This window comes from Telopea speciosissima, chromosome 11 (genome assembly GCF_018873765.1).
Source record: "Telopea speciosissima isolate NSW1024214 ecotype Mountain lineage chromosome 11, Tspe_v1, whole genome shotgun sequence".
In the NCBI taxonomy this organism is placed as follows: domain Eukaryota; kingdom Viridiplantae; phylum Streptophyta; class Magnoliopsida; order Proteales; family Proteaceae; genus Telopea; species Telopea speciosissima.
In genome coordinates this window covers 42,321,931-42,341,927 of record NC_057926.1, presented here as the reverse complement: position 1 = coordinate 42,341,927, position 19,997 = coordinate 42,321,931, and the positions used below count along the sequence as shown (strand labels likewise).

Below are 19,997 nucleotides of genomic sequence, written 5' to 3'. Positions count from 1 at the left end.
TGCAATGAGGAAAAGAACTGAACAAAAGGATCTTGTGAGAGCTGCAGTTACTAGATTTGCAACTGCTTGTTTGACATGTCAGAGTTTGGTTAAGCATAAGGATGCATTGAAGCATTTGTTTATTTTTGATGAGTGGAAGGGTTCCAATTTGTCAAAGACAGAGGCTGGAAAGAAAGTGGAAGAAACGGTGTTTGCTGTACCATTTTGGAACACTGTGGAAGATTTTATTAGAGCATCGAAGCCACTTATTGTTGTTTTGAGGATTGTTGATGGTGATGAGAGGCCTGCTATGGCTGAGGTTTATGTTGCTATGGAAGAGGCAAAAAAGAAAATCCGTGAACATTTAGCACATAAAGAACGGCTGTGGAAGAAAATTATAAATATCATTGACAGGCGTTGGGAGTGTCAGATGGAGCGTCCATTGTATGGAGCCGCACTATTTCTTAATCCCGGAAAATTTTTCATGTTCAAGGAAAGTGAAGATGGCGAACTGATTGCCAATCTACACATCTCATTGCTTGATGTCATGACCAGACTGGTGGATGACCCTGCTATACAAGACAAGATAACTTTGCAAATTGATGATTATAGATTTTCAAAGGGTTCTTTTGGGAGGGATATGGCGATTAGACAACGGACAACCATAAATCCTAGTAAGTAACTTAGTATTTTTAGTTTGTACCTACTTTGTATGCTACTATATCTATGATGTATTACTATTAATTCAGTTTTTTTATTATATTTTTATAGTTACTTGGTGGAGTACAAATGGAGGTCGTGCTTTTGAGCTTTCAAAGCTTGCACGACGCATATTAGGCCTCTGTTGCTCTTCTTCTAGTTGCGAGCGCAACTGGAGCACATTTGAGTTTGTAAGTATTAACTTACATGATTACATTTACATTTAATTTATTTTTTAGACTTTTTTTTTCACTTTTGTTATGTCTTTTATTGAAAAATGACTTTTTTGTTCCCTCTTGTTTATGAATTCAGATTCATACCAAGAAGAGGAATAGACTGGAACATTCTCGTTTGAATGATCTAGTCTATGTTCAATACAATAGCCGCCTCCAAGAAAGGTTTCAACAAAGACGTGAGCTGGAAGGCAAAAACAAAAAATATGATCCACTAATTCTTGATGAGCTGGATTGGTCTAGTGAGTGGATGGTTACCCAGCCAGTGGAAGATTTAGTCCATCCCAATGATGATCTCACGTGGGACGATGTTGGTAGAGCAATGGGGGCATTGATTGAAGCCCCCATCCGACCAAGGAGAACTCAAGCATCAACCTCTAGAGTCAATGTGACATATTCACGCCGTGGACATGGTAGAGGGAGAGGTAGCTCAAGGATGGCTAATGTTCAGGATGACTCTGAACCAGATGAAGACGAGGAAGAAGAGGAAGATGATGTGAATGACGACGAGAATGTCGTAGATGACTATGATGGTGTCGAAGAGCCACGACAAGAAAATCTGCCAAATGCAGATCTTTTAGATGAATATGATAATTAATTAGTTTTGGACCTTTTGGATATTGTGGATTGTTTAAACTTTGAAGTTTGAAGATTAGTTAAGGACTTAAGGTTATCTATATTTGGTATTTTGGTTGATTACTTGACTTTAAATTTTGATCTTTGATTACTATTATACTATATTCAGTTATGTATCTTAAATTATTTTTTTGCTTTTGAATACATAATTTCCTCTCCTCTTTCATCAAATTCATATATATTAATATATACCTATTACTTTGTTCAGGTTGCTTTGCTCCAAATCACACACACTGAAGAAAGACTATTGCTATCAAGCTTCAGTAAACAGGTTAGCCACTTAGCCTATCATTTGATTTTTATTGCTTTCAATTATTTGATAGGCTAAACTATATTTTCATACTTTCATATACACTAATGGATATTACACTTTCACGAATTAAACCATAGTATATTAGTAGTACTGTAGTACACTTTCATGTTGATTTTTGATGTTATAGGACATATATTATAGCATACTAAATGACATTAAAAATAGAGAAAATAAAAAATAAAACATGGTCGACATGCTAGCCATGGCAACACCATGGCGGGCAACATGTCGATATATCGACGTGACACCCCTCCACCGACTTGGATCGCCGTGACGCCGTGACAACTATGATTTCTGCCATATCTGCTGATTCTGAGATTAAAATGCACTCAGTTCTTATCACTGTTCTGCTATAATATTCTTCTAGTTCGGATCATCATATTTGAATAAAAATCCTCCTTTTACTCTCTTTTGATCTCCTATTCTATTTCTTGAAACTCTGACCGGAACATTGGCCCATTTTGTTCAATATCTATATCTGTCTTCAAGTTCTTCTTTTAGACCTTATAATGATTTCTTGATGTTCCCAGTGTTAATAGTTAATTTTTTCTCTTATTTCCGAAAAAAATAGTCCTTAAATTCCCTGTTTTACACTGATTTGTGGGCCTGTCCAGCAGCTTTGACATCCATAAATTCCTTAACTGGAACTTCAGGATAGCTGGCTGCATTACACAGTTTATCAGAAGAAAATGGGGGAAAAAACAGATGTAGGTAATGTATAGTTGTATACTAATCTCCAAGGTTCTAAATCTTGGTTTCGAGGCCGGTTTCGACCCTGGCCAAAGCCGAGATTTCCCAAGTTCCGACCAAAACCCGGTATTTTCTTGGCAAAACTTGACATGTAATGTGCTGTCAAAACTGGTCGTAACTAGGCTGGTTGAAACTGGTCAAAACTTGGTATTTTTCGGATGAAACTACAGCAATGTGCAAAATATGATTGAAACCAGGTCAAAACTTGGTACGAGTCAGTATCGACTTCAGGTTTCGTCTCGGTTTCTTGTGAAAACCAAGATATCTCGGCCGAAACTGCAAGTTTCGACCGAGATTTAGAACCATGCTAATCTCAAACCATAGAAGTCCGACAGAGACTAGTTCAAACTGGAACACAGTACACAGAATATAAACCAGAATATGGAGAAATTTATAACTCAGAATAGGAAATTCAGAACAGCCCAAAATTCAAGTCGAGTGGTCTATCCTGTTCGTAGAATAAGCCTGCAGAATTTGAAGAAATTCTGACAACAAAACAGGCTTAAGACTAGCATTGACCAGCCAGGAATAGAAGTCTTATTCCACTTATGACTCTTAAGAAATAAAACTAAACAGATAGGAAAACTATAACTCCTAATCCAGCCTTAATAATATGAATTAATAACAATCAGAAAAATAAAAACAGCGCTAATAAAAAAAACCCTAGGACCCGAACAGACGGGATATTCCTACTAAGACTAGGACTCTGTAACTGTGGAATGTCTCAGCCTCGACTTCTTCAGTTCTTCCTGTGTTAATATCTGCATCACTAGGTCCATGCATCTGACATATAGTCCATCAGTGTGCAATCCTCCAATCATTTTTCATGTGTTAGAGCTTAACTTCAAATCATGGTTCGAAATTTTCGGTGGAATCGTTCGATATATTACCAAAATATTTCGGTGTCAACCCAGCTCAAGACAAAATTGACCTTAACTCTGCAGGCATACCAAGTCTTGACTGAACCTTGCATGTTTCGGTCGAAATTTCGACACATTTCAGTGACTCCATTTCATTTCGTCAAAATATTAGACACTTTATATAAATATCAAATTTTGTTCAAAATGGGTCACTGTTTCAAGCCATTTCGAATGGTATTGACTGGTTTTGACCAAAACCGGTAATTTGGTCTCAAAGCTTGTGTTTTTGCATGATTTTTCCAATTGCAATTCTTAGTCAAACAACTAGTTGGAAGCTTGTACAAATCATCTACAGCTAAAATTTGGTGGATTTGATGGAGATTTCTTGAAGAATCACAGTTTGAGGTAGTACCCTTTTCCCTAAAGTATTTTTTTGCAAAAAGTAAGGTAAAATATGTGGTGATTAGGCTTCATTTTTATATATTAATAGCATAAGCCGATCTACAACTACATAGAGTCGGATTTAATTTTCTGTTTTTAAATTATTTTAATTTGACATAGAAGATGATGTTCCCCAGAGGATTGTAATAGGGTGGATGAAGTGGAGAGGCGCGTCCAAAGTACTATGTGATTGGCGTATTCCTTTTAAGTGTAACAGAAAATTTTATAGGACTGTCATTCGACCAGCTATGATGTATGGTATGGAACACTAGGCTGTTAAGAAGTGTCACATATATAAACTATGTGTAGCGGAAATGAGGATGTTGAGATGGATACGTGGGAAAACTATGAAGGATAAAGTAAGGAATGACCACATTAGAGCTGAGTTGAGAGTAGCTCCGATCCATGATAAGCTTAGAGAGAGTCGTTTGAGGTGGCATGGCTATGTTCAACGGAGGGCTTCGGATGCCCCAGTACAGAGGAATGACTTGATTCAGAGTGAGGGAACCAAAAGAGCCAAGGGCAGGCCTAAAACAACCATAGGAGAAGTGGTGAGGAAAGACATACTTAGCTTAAGCCTCGGATCATGTATGACTTCGAATAGAGCTGAATGGAGAGCAAGGATCCATGTGGGCAACCCCATTTAGTTGGGATAAGGCTATGTTGTTGTTATTTAATTTTCTTGTTACAAATTTGACTTTCTTGCAACAAATTTTTGAAAAAAAAAATGTAATGTTAATACTTAGTTGTTGGAGATCAACTTTATATATGTTAGACACTGTTGGCCAAACTACGGCCTCATGGTTACACTTTTTCCTGCCAAAAAATAACCATTTAAATTTCCAAAAATTAAAAAACTATATATATTTTGGTTTGAAAAATAGAAAACATTTTCTAAAAATTGTTGTTGTCTTTTCAATTCAAAATGATGCTTTATGTGTTGTTCCATACTTAAATATTGGTTAATTAGGTTATTATTGTTTAAAATTTTATAAAAAAAAATAGTATTAAGGAATAAAAAAATAAGAGTTGGGTAGAAATTAGGAAATAGCTTTCTTGTTGTCATAGGATATCTAATTGATGTAGGAAAATTTAATAATGTGGACACTTAATGTTGCAACAGTGTAAGAAGAGTACATCATGGCTGCTCAGGGAAGAGATGGGTGTGACATAGCGTGGAGGCATGGTGTACCCTATTGGGAATGACAACTCAATGCGATTATTGTGGGAAGAAAATCATGAGAAGTGAGACCCCTAGACTAAAGTGGAATTTGGCAGGTAGATATAGGGATGTGGCCAAATGCCCCAGGGTTCTTCTTGAGGTGCAGAAGGCCATGGCTAACCTCATGAAGGGAGAGATAAAGAGGAAGTTAGATAAGAGGAGGGCAAGGGAAGAGTTTGACGAGGCAGGAGGAGGGGACTAAGATTGATTTTAATTCGGATGAGGACTTTGTGCCAGCTGATTTGGAGACAAGCCAGACAGATACAGCAGGCAACAAGAGTGTGTGTGACACATATGCAGGACCAGGAGAGACACAAAGACTTCAAGGGAGGAAATGGTTCCTCTACAGAAGCTGTAGGAATGGCTGATCATAGTGGATCTAGATCTAGAGCAATTGCACCTTGCAAGAGAGGCTGGTCCTAGTGGTTCACTGCACAGGGTAGGAAGGAACGGAAGCAGCCAGAGGTGCCCTTCACGAGGTCACAGAATGTGAGGAGAGCCCCACCCCTAGGGGACAATGATGATAATGCTATCGACATACTTGAGCAGGATCCTGGAGCTTTTAGAACTCAGACCAGTAGACAACGAAAGCTGAAGTAAGTGTGGTCTAATTGGAGGGATAAGGTGGGGGATGCAGTGTCGAAGTGGTTCTTTTACCATAGTGTCCCAGCACATGCCACTGAGGTACCCTACTATTAGAGCATGCTAGACATTGTAGGGAAGGTTGGGGAGGGAGTGAAGAGACCCACTGTTTATAAGTTGAAGAATGTATATCTGCCCCAGTAGGAGTTACAGGAGTACATTGAGACCCCTGAGGGTTTATGGTCAGAATATGGGGTCATTGTGATGAGTGATAGTTGGGAGGGCAGCCCTTGATGCATCGGTAAAGGTTGCTCCATTGTAACCAAGTGGTCACGGGTTCAAGTCTGGAAACAGCCTCTCCGCGAAAGCAGGGGTAAGGCTGCGTACATTATGAACCTCCCCAGACCCCGCAGTGGCGGGAGCCTCGTGCACTGGGTACACCCTTTGTGATGAGTGATGGTTGGAGTCCATCATCACCTTTATGGTATATTGTGATGGGAGCACCGTGTTCCTCAAGTCTGTTGATGCATCTAAAGAAAAGAAGGATGCAAAATATATTTACAACTTGTTGAAGGAGGTGGTCCAGGAGGTGGGGATAAAGAACGTTATTCAAGTGGTGACGGACAACAGTAGTAACTTCAAGAAGGTGGGGGAGATATTGAAGGACAACAGTAGATACAGCCTATTTTGGACCCCTTATGCAGCCCACCAAAATGACCTTATCTTGAAGGACATGGGGAAGAAGAAATTGATACGGAGTGTTGTCAAGAAGGCAAGACAAGTGACCACATTTGTGCATAACCATGGTTATGCCCTACAGCTATTAAGGACCAAGTGTGGTGGGGATTTAGTTAGGCCAGGCATCACTAAATTTTCCAACAACAACATTGCCCTAAAGAGATTTGAGGCAAAGAAGGTAGGACTCAGATCTATGTTTGCCTCAAACAAGCGGTTTGGTTGGAGGGAGGCGGGTTCTCCATGGTGCAGAGCTACCCAGTAGACCACATCTAGTGAGCTATTTTGGCACAACCTAAAGAAGGTCGTCACATTACTTAAGCCAATGGTAAAGGTGTTGAGGATGGTTGACTCTAAGAAGAAGCCTACCCTACCACACTTTATGCGATAGTGGAGATGATGGAACACGTGGCAGCGGCGATACGACATGGTGGTAGGAGCTACATCCAAATAGTCCAAGATCGTTGGGAGAGGCAACTTATGCACCCACAGGATAAGGCTGATGAATTTTTAATTTCTAGTTTATACTTTATGGGGAAGAGTTCCCTGTGAGGGAGCGTGACCCCTACACACATGCAGCGGCCAATGGGAGTGCGTACAAAAGCATCAACAGGATGGGCATTTCCGCCTTTCATGGGGGTGGGGCAATCATTCACCCCCCCCCCTCTGTGTCTAAGCACAAAGGCCACACTCCCCCCCCCCCCCACAGAAACCATTTCCCCATACTTTATCGAAGTCAAATTACTTTCCACTAATAATTTCATAAGCATTTACGGGTGCTTTTATATTATTTTCAGCATACTATCTACTATCTAAATCCCAACTACCAATACAAGCACAAACTTGGGATGAATCAAGATTTGATAGATGCGATGGAGAATGTGGTGGCCAAGTTGGAGCGGAACCCAAATATCCAGTCAGCCTTCAATAGTGAGGTATACTTGTAGTTTCTTAAGTTTTTACAATTAATGCTGTTAGTCTCGTTAAGCTACTGATGTTGACATGTCAGTGTTTGAAATGGAAATAGCTAAAGACCACCAAGGCTGCACTAGGGACTTTTCGATTGTGCAGCCGCAAAGACCGGTTAGGAAAATATTGCTCCTGGTAGGTCCACTGACTTAGTTTCTTCATTCAATTCACAATTTTACATATATATGTATCCAAGTTCTAGCACTTAATAAGAATATTCTAATGCAGGTGAATGGCGGGTGCTATATGGAAAACATGCACCTAATCTGAGTAAGATAGCAATTAAGGTGCTCTCCTCGAAATGTTCTGCCTCTGGATAAGAGCACAATTGGAGTATGTTTTCACTCGCCCTATACGAGTGGGTGAGGGATCGCAGTGACTCAATGATGGATCAGCCCGATGGTGGGCCCGACCATGAGATTCCTAGCCAAATGGGGCCCATGTTAGTGAATTCATGCCCTCTCGAGAGGGTTAAGTCTACACACAGACACACCAACCTTTTGAGTTCTAGCCAGGCGGGGATGATGAGGATGTCCACTAGTCACATTCCAAGGGCCACATTCGCACACTGTCGCCCTCTAATGGTGGAGATGATGGTGGTGGTGATGGCGATAGATTTGCGAACATTCGAGAGGAGTATGACCAGGCAAAGGGGGAGCCGGAGCTGGAGCCGGAGCCGGAGCCGGAGCCTATCTGATTCACAGGAGAGACTTAGTTTGATCATGCTACCCAGAATGCCGACCATAGTGCATGTGACCCCATACATGCACAGCAGGTACGGACCAGATGAGGAGCATGACAGCTTTGTCATGGAGATAGATGTTTCATGACAGTATTGACATGGAAATGGATGTTTCTTCCTTGTCTGGCACACTTGGATGCCTCACTCTGGACAGTAGTAGTGGATATTGGGGGTATGGACAGCCGGGACAATGGTATGCACTATCATTTTCCACAGACACATCCAGCATCAGATATAGAGGGTATACTGGGTTTGATCAGCATAACTCTTCGTCATCTTCATTCCATACTATTCATGATGATCAATCACAGAGAGTGGCATCTTTTGGGGTAGCATCTTCTTCTTCTCAGAACCCCAGAAACCCTATCAGTCAAGTCCACCAAGCAGGCAGCTGCAATGGAGGCACGTTTGCATCATCTTCCCGACCCGGTGATCTATATCCGAGGTTAGGGTACCTAGAGTATGTTGATGATATATCAGGTTGTAGTGATAGACTTTGAGTGTTTCTTCCGACATAACATGGCGTGGTCATCTTTTGTGATTGAGTTGGAAAAATGGTTTTGTCGGCGGCAGCAATCGTCCTCATTTTTCGAGCCCGTCCGGAACTCTATGTGGTATTGCCATAAAGGAGACTAGGAGGAAGGGCAAGGGTCTTTTGCTTATTTGCACCTTTGATGTCGGTTGACTGACTGTACACTTATGCTGTTATAATATTTTGACATTTAATATTATTAAATGTCAAAATATGACCCTCCCCAGACCCTGTAGTGGCGGGAGCCACGTGCACTCGGTACGCCCGTTTTTAATATTATTAAATGATCTTTCTCCATTTGTCAGTTGCAATCTGTATATTTTAGTTATTTTCTAACATCTGAGAAAAGACCCTGTTGTTGGAACCAAGGTTCTACTAGCTCTTGCTCCAAGACGCTATAGCTCTAGAATGGCTTCTCCCTCTGGTTCCCCTGACACAAGACCTGTTCAGCTTCGATCGTCAGCGAGTATCATAGGAGATTGTCTAGTCTCCTCCGACGTTGGCCCCTGCCCATCGCTTCCTCCGTGTGGTACTCCCTCCTTGCGTACTGGTTCCCCTGCTTCTCTGATCCCCTCTCCAAGTCTTTCACCCTTTAACTCTTCTCTCTCGGTGGGCCCCACCCCAGTGGACTCCCCTTTTCCCAATCTGGCTCCCTCTCTTCCTTCCACCTCTACCCTTATGGCCCCCACTCTCTCTTTAACTCTCTCTCCTTCTACCCCTTCACGTGAGCTAATTCTGGACCCTGGATCGATCACTTTAGGATCTCGGGTCTGTTCCCCTTACCCGATACCCCTTTCTAATTCGGCTCCTATTTCTTCTTCTTCACCCGACAGCCAATCCTCGTCTGGCCCTCTGGTTTCAAAACATCCAAAGCTCCCTCCAAGCTGCTTCTCCCCATCTCTCTCGTATCTCCAAAGGCACCGTAGCTCTTCCCAATCTTGTGCTTTCATCACAAGGCTCCATGGGTCTTTGCTGCCACCCCCTCTCCCTTTGTCCAAATGAATCTTGATGTCCTTTGGAACACTCGAGGTCTCAATTCCCCTTCAAAGCACGCTGCAGTTCGATCCCAGATTCGACTTCTTCGTTCCAATTTTTGTTGCCTCTTAGAGACTCATATCAAAAGTCTAATGCCTCTAGAATTTCGAATTCTATTGCCCCTGGTTGGTCTCTTTTGGCTAACTCCTCCCATCATCCTAACAGCAGAATTTGGGTCCTTTGGGATCCCTCCAAAATCAATATTTCTCTCCTCAGCTCCTCTGCCCAATTCATGCATCTCTGTTTTGCTGATTGCCTTGGCCAATTTTGTTTCCACTTCACTGTTATTTATGGATCCAATGTCCCTACTGAGAGGCTCTCTCTTTGGACTGACTAGAGCTCTATTTCTGATCAGTGTGGCTCGCTCCGTTGCGGTTTGGGACGTGACTTTAACGTTATCAGATATGGCCATGAAAAGCAGGGTGGTGATCATCTAAAGATGGATTCTGTCAACTCCTTTAATGATTGTCTTGATGATATTGGAGTGAATGATCTTCGTTGGACTGGCCCAACTTTCTCTTGGAACAACAAAAGGTCGGGTAGTGCTCGCATTGCTTGAAAGCTTGATCGAGTTATTGTTAATGAAGCTTGGCTCTCTTCATTCCCAGCCTCTCATGCAGTTTTTGATCCCCCAGGTATCTCTGACCACTGCCCAATATCCTTATACATTCAGCCTCTAACATCGTTTGGCCCCAAACCCTTCAAATATTTTGGTATGTGGGCATCTCATCCTTCCTTCGTAACTATAGTCATGGAAGCTTGGAATTTGCCTGTGCAAGCCTTCTCTTCCCCCCTTATTGCTTTTGCCAGGAAGCTCCGTAATGTGAAGGCTGTTCTCAAAGTGTGGAATTATGACATCTTTGGGAATATTTCTCAGAATGTGTTAGATTGCAAGGAGAAGCTTGCCTCTTTTCAGTTGCAGCTCCATTCTGATAACCTCAATGGGTCTCTTGCCGAAGATGAGAAAGTGGTTTCTTTAGAGCTGTCCTTTTTACTTTCTCAAGAGGAGAGTTATCTTAAGCAGAAATCGAGGATCAAGTGGCTGGATTTGGGAGATTCTAACACTGCCTTTTTTCATCGTTCTTTGAAATCGAGGTCAAATATTAACTCCATTTTGCAGCTCATGGCCCCTGATGGTTCTCCTGTCACCAGAGTCAATGATATTAAAGATATGGCTGTCAACTATTTCAAAGATCTTTTCAATGGTCCTATGGCTGATTCGGGTTCCATCCCAAACGACTTGCTCAATAAAGTTATCCCCAGTGAGCTCATTTCTTCTCTCCAGTCTATCCCAAATGAAGATGAAATTGTTGCTACTATTCAGTCTCTCAAGGTGAATGGGGCTCCTGGTCCTGATGGTTTCAGTATGGGCTTCTTAGCTTCCTGGGATATTATCAAGGAGGATCTTATAAAAGCTATCAGGAGTTTCTTCCTTAATCCCAGTCAGATTAAAGGGATTAACCACACTTTTATTTGTCTCATTCCAAAGAAGGAAGGTGCTTGGCATCCTATGGGAATCCTTGCTCAACTTGTTAGCTCTAGAACTATTTACAGCTCTGGGCTTCCAAGACAAACTTTGGTGTCTGACATTTTAAATCCTGCTGGTTGGTCTCCTCCAACCTCCCTCATTCCTGCGCTCACCAATATTTGGAGTGTTTTGCCTTCTATCGCTAGAAGACCCTCGGGGAGAGAAGATTCTGCTATCTAGAAGCTCTTCTGGTTCATTTTCATCTAAGGCTGCTTGGGATTTTATCCGTTCTAGAGGCCCTTTAGCTCCCTGGAGGAACTTGCATTGGTTCAAGCATCACATCCCTAGGCACTGCTTCACTGCCTGGAGAGCTCTCTCTTACTGCCTTCCAACGCAGTCCTTTCTCCGTCATCGCCAGATTGTTGTCTCCCCTTTGTGTGGTCTTTGCTGGAATGCCATGGAAGATATTGACCATCTCTTTTTTGTTTGCCCTCTCTCTGCTTCCATCTGGAAAAGCATCCTCTCAAAATGCTGGCCTAGAAGTAGGAGAATTCTCTCTTTCGACAAAGAATGGATCTGGGTTGATATGACTTTTGCCGGTTCTACTCTTTGCGACTCAGTTGGCAAGTTGGCTTTCTGTGCGGCTATCAATCATATTTGGATGGAGTGTAATATCAGGAAATGGACTTCCAACTCCAAGACTTTGGCCCAGATTTGTGATTCCATTTCTTTTGAAATTAAAGCCAAGCTCTCTTTGCCTGCCCCATCTATTTGTATTGATACCCCAAGGAACAGGATCATTGTTGCTTCCTGGGGTATCTCTTCTATCTCTCTTCGAGCCTCTGCCTCCTCTGTTTGAGGTTGGGGTCTTTTGTTGTCTTTTATTCTTTTTCTTCCCCTTTTTCTGGGGCTGTTGTTTTCTTCTTCTCTTTGATAATGAATTTTGCTATTCACCCAAAAAAAAAAATAGGCTATCTCTGAGAAATATACAGGCAAGGTACGGAATACACTGCCAACCTAAGGTACAAAACCAAACTAACATTTTGAGCGTGTTTTTTAACAATACCATTATGTTTAGGGATGCTTAATTAGGGTCTCTACCAAGTTTCAGACCAAAATATGGCTGTTTGAACACTGAAATCATCAAACAAAACCATCCACCGAAACCTGCAGGATTTCGGCCATGTTTCAATTGAAATCCGAAATATTTCAAACTTCTTGAATGTTGATTCAAATAACACGTAGAACGGTGAAAAACAAACCTAGTAAACCCAAATACTTAATGAGATCCCCAACAATCCACTTTAACTTTATGAGCCAATTCTTTTGCCCAGTAAAGTCTGAAGGACCTAGGTCTACAAAATGTAGAATGCAAAAGAAGAGCTTTCCAGAAGAGAATATAAGTGGATTTGCAAGTAGTGTAACAAAATCAATCTTTCAAGCTGTGGCCATTGATGCTACACATCCATATATGACATTTCATATCATCAATACAAGCAGAGGGCACACAGGAATCATAGGGTCACCATCTCTACTTTTGTCAGTAACCCGAAAAGTGATGTGAATCAGGCACAATACATTTCTAGTTCTTTGAACCATGTCAGTATATCATGATCATCTTCTATACAACACAATGTGAATATGGATCCATAAAAATATCTATGCAGAGTAACTACTCAAGTCCCATCACTCCAGTGATTATTGTAAGCTATCCATAACAAAAATACTGATCACAAACACACTTGGTGATGCTTAAAGAGGGCCATTTAAAAGAAAAATCCACAGATTTCAATAAACTATCATGCTTGTATACTGTAAGTAATAATTAACTAGCCTTTTGACCTACCACAAGAAAATGACATTGACACTCACAAAGGCAACGGAAACAACTTAAAAAGAATACTTTCTCCCTATAAATTTCAACAAGACAATAATTGTTTTAAATATGAGGGTTCCAGAACAATTAGACAGGACGTACCATGAAACAGGAGTAGGCTGCTCTGTGACTTTCTCTGGCTGCAAAAAATGGGCGAGAGTTACTACTCAAGAAGAATAACGCAAGAAAAAAAAAAAAGAAGTGTCTGCTACAAAAACCATGGGGAAAACTTTAAAACATAGTTGTGTAAGAAAATAAAGACTAAAATCATTCATAACCACTGTCTATTACTGGTCATTTCTGAGAGAGAGTAAATAATTCATGAAAACACGAGAAGAATCCCCTAGTAAGCTTTCTATTGTTCATAAAGTACGATGAAAATGATCATGTAATTTTGGTCCTAAATATCAGAATGATATGTTTAGGACATCCTTTTACTTGGAATAAGTCATTTAGAGAGAGAGAGAGAGAGAGAGAGAGAGAGAGAATGATGAGGGACCATCCTGGAGATCAAAGAAGCATGATGAGCCTATTATTAGTAGTGGGCCAGGAAAGTATGTGCCACCCTACAAGAAGGGCAGCAGCCCAACCCAGCCAGTTAACCCATGGGCTTCTTTACAGGGAGGGACCGGCAGAAAATGTTATTAAGGGGTTTCATTCAATATGGAAACTCTCAGGGAATAAGTTGGAAATACAGGGTTTCTTTGGGAATTAGTTGTAATCAAGAGGGAAATGGGAGATATATGTAGGTGAGTTTATTTGATTTTCCAGTTTTAGAGCATTTGGATTACAAAGAATATTTTCTTTTTAGTTTTTTCCCTTTTCTAGAATCGTAGTAGTCAGTTTAAGGTCCTCACATAGGAGGAAGAAAAAGTTTGTTAGTTTTGAAATCATTGAAGTTTTTCTTTGTTCTTAGTTGCTATTACAAGATTCTGGTTTGCTGCTACTATGTCCGGACTGTATTACAGGATTGGTGTTGAATTCTTTATTATTCTACAACTTCTGGTAAGATCTTCCACCCCTACCTTGTTCCAGATTACAAGAAGTTGTTTATAGATGGGTTTCTAGAAGCCTAGGAGAGTAGGTTCAGAAACTCAATTGTTAACTATGATTGCAGTGAAGAATAAAAGGTCAGAACTAAGTGAAATCAGTTATAATCAGAAGTTCAGATGCATACAATATACTGGTCGAAGGTCTGATTTATAGTCAATAATAACTTCACAAAAGATTAATCTGATCCAACAGTTGGACCTATAAATCCAGAGGATTTCTATGGAGAGTAGAACTCTAGATTAGGGTTTCCAGATCAAGGGATCAATCTCAGGTCTTTTAGGGAATCAAAACAGTATTGAAGAATGATTAAACAGAATATAACCAAGCAACAACAATAGATCAGAAACCAGATTTAAAAGCAGAGTTAAATTCTGACTTGTGGATCTGAAGCAGGGTTAAAAAGTAACCAGTAGTAATAACAGCACATTCAAGAACTTAAACTTGGGAGAGTACTAACAGAACAAAACTTGGTTGAATCTTTATCAAGATCAGATTTTGAAAACTGAAATCAACAGAAAATCATATGCTAATTCTGAATATATATTCTGATCTGAAAAACTTAATTCAAAACTCAAGATATCAAAGAGTTTTAGCTGCAGAAAGAACTGATAAAACAGATCAGAGATTGGATCTTAACACAAACAACAGAAACATAAGAACTGCGAGTCTGCGACTGTAGGATATAAAATCAGGTCTGAATACCCAATGAAATCTGAGGGGAAAATAACAGATTCAATCCAATAACATAGTAACATACGCAAGATAATAAGATTAATCACTGACCTGTTTGAAGAAATTAATAGTGAAGGAGAAGAGTAGAAGAAGAATATATGATGATATGACCTGAGCTTCTCACTAAAGCCTCAATCAGCATCCCACTGATCAACCTAGCATCTCACCAGGCAGCAACTGCATCCCACAGCCAGCAATCTGAATCCCACAGACCATGTTGGAACTTGGAAGCATAGTACTAAAACTAGCGAAATTTCGGTCAAGATATCGAATATTTCGAGTATCTCGACCTGTCCGAAACGAAACGCAAGTCCGATATGAAAAAATGCAATATTTCGAATATTTCGGTAATTTCGGTCATCTCGTTTCGAAAATTTCGGAAATCTCGGTCATTTTTGGCATTTTACACCCACAGAAAAATACCATATTTCGACGAAATTTCGGTATCTCGGAAATTAAAACGAGATTTAGTACCATGCTTGGAAGAACCAAACTTTATTCAAAATATAAATCATGGGGTAGGCTTTCCTTAACATCAATATACAGAGAACTGAGTTAGACTCAGTCACTCTACGTAGAAAACATGTCCTAAGCAGGAAAACCAAGCTAAGAAAGAAAAACAAAACTCTCCATACTGTGAAGCAGTATTGGATTGTTTTAATTACATTAGGAACTTAAATAAACAAAGTGTTCCACTAAAACACAACTATACCCTTACCTTAACTAACACTTTAAGATAAAATAAAACTCTAAGAAAGAAGACAAAACAAAACTGTGTCTCTATCTACCACTATTACACCAGAACAAGAAAAATGGTTCAATGATAAACCGCCAGCTAAGTTTACTCGGTCACAGCAGTAAGTTAACAACTTAGTTATTGAGTAAATGCCTCAAGTTCTTTTTTCCTTTGATATTCTTTTGAGCATCTTCCTTGCTGATATGCATCATATACTCTGTTGACTACACAAATCTGCTGTGCCCCTCATTGGAAGTTAAAATAACAGTTCCAGTCACTCTGTTTTGACTAAAGTTTGGAGTCATAATCCAAATCTAAAATTCCTATCTATAAAGTTTGTGTAATCCAATTTTTTACTGTAATACTCCCTCCTAAAAGCGACTACATTAGTTTGGTGTTGGTAGAGTTCTGTATGTGTTGTTTGAAGATAAAATTGGTTTTTTATAACTGACTGCTACAGTAACCCCACAATACTCTTGGTTGAAATTTAAATCTCCGGTGATGATTGATTTTAGAAGGGACAAAGGTGGTAATGTATATTGGTGAAGTTTGGCTGGACCCGGAGCATTACTGGAGTTTTCACAAATTTATGATTGATTTTTAGTCTGTTCCAAGTTACTAATCACAGTGGCAGAGATAGTAAACTAGGATTGTTTGCGGTACTATTTGAGGGCACATAAGAAACAGTTGGAAACTGTTGGATTGATTTGTTATCCTGTCCTGCATTAGAGAGAGAGAGAGAGAGAGAGAGAGAAAGAGAAAGGCAAAATACTGAAATGAGAAAATATTCGCCAGCCTCAAGCAAGGGATTGAGTCTCTAAATCAGCTTCAGCAGATCAGCCGATACAAATCAGGATCAGACAGCTCCAATTCAGCCGACATTGCCTGAGGACAACATCATTCCCTCATAGATCAGCCAGTATTGGGCTGGATCGACCAATCTAGATTGGGATCAGCAGTGTCTAATTTGGTCTCTGATACCAACATTTTAGTCCTTTGCCTCAAGGGTGTAAATATCCAACCCAAAAGATCGAACTATTAGGCACAGGGACTCACAGGTATATGAGGCAATGGAAGGCTTTAGCCTTTAGGGGTAACCAATGTGGGAATATTCTCCCTACACTTCCCCCACCCCACATGTAGGCAGGACAGAACTGCATACGCATGCACGGATGCATAGATGACAGAACGAGATGGAGGCAGGACCAGACCTGCTCTGATATCATGTAGATTACCATGATACCATCGCAAAAGCATGAACTATTCTGTGAAAAGACTCACAGGTATATGAGGAAACGGAATGCTTTAGGAGTAACCGATGTGGGCTTATTCTCCCAACAAAGGGGCCTCCCGCATCACTTTGTTTAAAACTTGGCTGGTTAAAAATGCATAATTTAAATGAAAACATAGATGAACATGCCCACACAAACCTATGATAATTGATACTTAAAAGACAATACGTCTTATAGCAATTACCTCCCCTTTAAAGCCAGCAGGTTTCTCGTAAGTTGACTCTCCAGTGAATGCATTATAGTAATACACAGCTCCTGTCTCAGTCTTGTGGGCCGTCCAAGCAACCAGTTCTTCATTATTGACAGCACCTCCATCCTTAGCATGTTTCCCTTGATCTACAAAATACCACAGAACATTCATGAGAAAAATTGACCAAATTAAAATTAATAAGTTGCGCAAATCTGACTCGAAATCTTGAACATACCAATTCCTGGAGAGGATACTTCAGATTGTTTCCCTGTATTGTTCACCAGCTGATTACCAGATCCCACAGATGATGTGGGAGTTCCTCCAGGAGGTCCTATTGGAGAAACACCAGAAGGTTGTGATTCAGGGATCGGAACAGAAGGAACAGGCATGCCCCGTATGGGCATAGGAAAGGGACCTGGAAGTACACCAGGGTATTGTAGAAATGGAGGCCTCTGCAAGCCACCAATCTGTGGGGTTAGCCATCCCTGGGGGGATGGAGCCATAGGAAGCAAAGGTGAATAGGGGGGATATATCGGCTGTTGCAAGATTGGATTTGACGGAGCTGCAGTTGTAGATGTTATGAGGGGTCTTGGCACCGCAGTGGATGAAGAATCTGGGGCTGCCAACCGGACTGCAACAGTAGACATTGATGCAGATGGAGCTATACCTGGAGGTCCAGGTGTTCCAGGTGTTCCCAGCATTCCCACGGAACCAGGAAAAGATGGAGCAGTGGACATCCATATAGTTGCAGGATATGAGTTATGACTCACAGGAATAGTCATTGAAGAACTAGAAGTATTAACAGATAATGGTACAGACTGTGCACTAGACGATGTGGCTGATGAAGTCCCAGCTCCTTTTACAACTGTAGCTGAGGCATTCTGCAATCATTCAAGGAATATGATCATCACAGGTGAAAGTCATGTATTACATGGTAATTTATGCATCATTATATCTATCATTTCCCAAGACTCTCTCCCAATGCTCCTAACTGCTAAACTGCTTGTTTGAACTTGGACAGCAATTAAAAATATGATCACCAAAACATAAAGTTTACCAAGAAACTGGAACCATCTGAATTTTAATGCTCTATATAAGAAGTGCACCACTGTCATTTTTCATGGCTGAGAGCCAACTTGACCATTTACTTGATCAACATTGTACATTTAGTCATGTACTAATGCAGTGTCCCAGACCGATCTTAACCTTACCTGCTAACCTACTAACTACCAAACTTCCTACGGTATAAGAAAAGAAGTCCTGAAATCATGGGTCATGACCCAGCCAAATCAAATTTAGTTGCAATCAAATCAGGGGGTCAAATTTCATACTGGTCATTTTGGCTCTACATCTGAGGTTTATAATTGATTCAAATCTTTCATGGCTAATGTCAACTTTACTATTTCCTTCATCAAATTTGTTCATGTGTTAGTCTGGTGTCCAGCATAGTTGTCATGGCAGCAAGGCAATCCTATGCAGGCACCCAGGCAGCTAAAGCATCCGATAGAAGTTTACATTTACTAGTTCCTCTCTTGTAAATGACTTCATTGCACTTATTTTTAGAGAAGGTCTATAGTTTTGTCCTCATGATAGTATCATATTCTGTTATGTATTAAACAAAAATACTTTTAGTTTTTTTTTTTCCCTGTCCGCATGCACACACACACTCTAACTCAAGAAGCAAATGAGGTTCCAAGGCTCCATTAAAGGTCTTGATGAGCTCCCTCAAAGGTTTCAACAATAACAAAACATGTAGGTTTTTCTTCTCTTCTACTTCCCCTTCTTCTCCAGCACCGGCAATGATTACAGTTTCTCCGGCAGCGGTGGTGATGGTGGTTGCTATTGCTATGGCATCCTTTTCATCTTCACCAGGAGTGACAACAACAGTGACTGCTGCTGTTACCTTCACTGGCGGTGGTAGTCGCTGCTGCTGCACCTCTTTCTTGCTCTTCTTCTCCCCCCCTCTTCTTTTTATCTCATCTTTTTCCTCATCCCCCCCCCCCTCTTTTATTCCATGGACGACTTCTTATTGTTATCCAGTCTTTCCCCTAAGTTTTGAGTACCGAGTGCCTGGACAACTTGGCAAGTAGTCACTTTGAACTGCAAGGACCATCTAGGCGACACCTTGACAACTTTGGTATCCAAAACCATCTTAACCTCACCTGCTAACCTACGAACTACCAAACTAGCTTCGAGGGGGAAAAATCCCGAATCACTAGTTATGACTCAACCACTCAAATCCAAGGGGTCAAAGTTTGTAATGGTCATGTTGGTTTTAATCAGCCTCAAGAAACCTGAGGCTGAGTATAAGCCAGAAGCCAGATTTTGGGCCAGCTCAGTCAGTCTCCAATGAAATTTTCAAGAACCAAGTTACAAGGTTATTTACTCCTGTACATGAGAAGGATGAATATTAACCAAAATACATACAGAATTTGAAGATGGATCCTTCTGCGCCAATTGAGAAATCCCACCAAAAGAAAAACCTGCTGCAATAGATGAGGCTCCTTTTGGAACAGAGACAGGGGAGGGTATCAGAGGTGGCATCATCTGAGCAGCAGTTACAGAAGCAAATGGAGTAAGCTGCCCTGAAACTGGAGGTTGTTGGGGTACTGCACTTGTTGCAGTAGTCTTAGCACCCTCTGAGCGACCTGAAACACTAACCTGGAAAGCATCCGAAAGGACCGAAACAGAATAAACAAACATAAGCCCTTGAGGAAGTGTATATACAGAACATTGGAGTAAGGATGACAATGGGATGGGTTCAATTTTAATATGGTTGGCCCATGCCAGGTTACAAGAAAGGTGTAACTCTATTAAGGCTATTGACTGAAAATAACATATACTTACTTTTTTTTTTCTAGTATCTTACCAAATTCCCTACATTCTATCTCTCATTCCAACCTGTTTACTTGTAGGTCAAGC

General features: G+C 40.8%; 1 protein-coding gene across 3 annotated transcripts in view; it reads right to left on the bottom strand.

Annotated features, from left to right (window-relative positions):
• LOC122644581 (pre-mRNA-processing protein 40C) overlaps positions 1 to 19,997 on the bottom strand; it is a 94,287-nt gene that overhangs the window by 69,435 nt on the left and 4,855 nt on the right. For all 3 annotated transcript variants that reach the window (XM_043837960.1, XM_043837959.1, XM_043837958.1), the window contains exons 4-7: positions 19,503 to 19,736; positions 17,311 to 17,956; positions 17,070 to 17,221; positions 13,175 to 13,212 (exon numbers count right to left, since the gene is read on the bottom strand). In XM_043837960.1, coding sequence (XP_043693895.1) covers positions 13,175 to 13,212; positions 17,070 to 17,221; positions 17,311 to 17,956; positions 19,503 to 19,736 — 1,070 coding nt within the window. The remainder of the gene's footprint in view (positions 1 to 13,174; positions 13,213 to 17,069; positions 17,222 to 17,310; positions 17,957 to 19,502; positions 19,737 to 19,997) is intronic.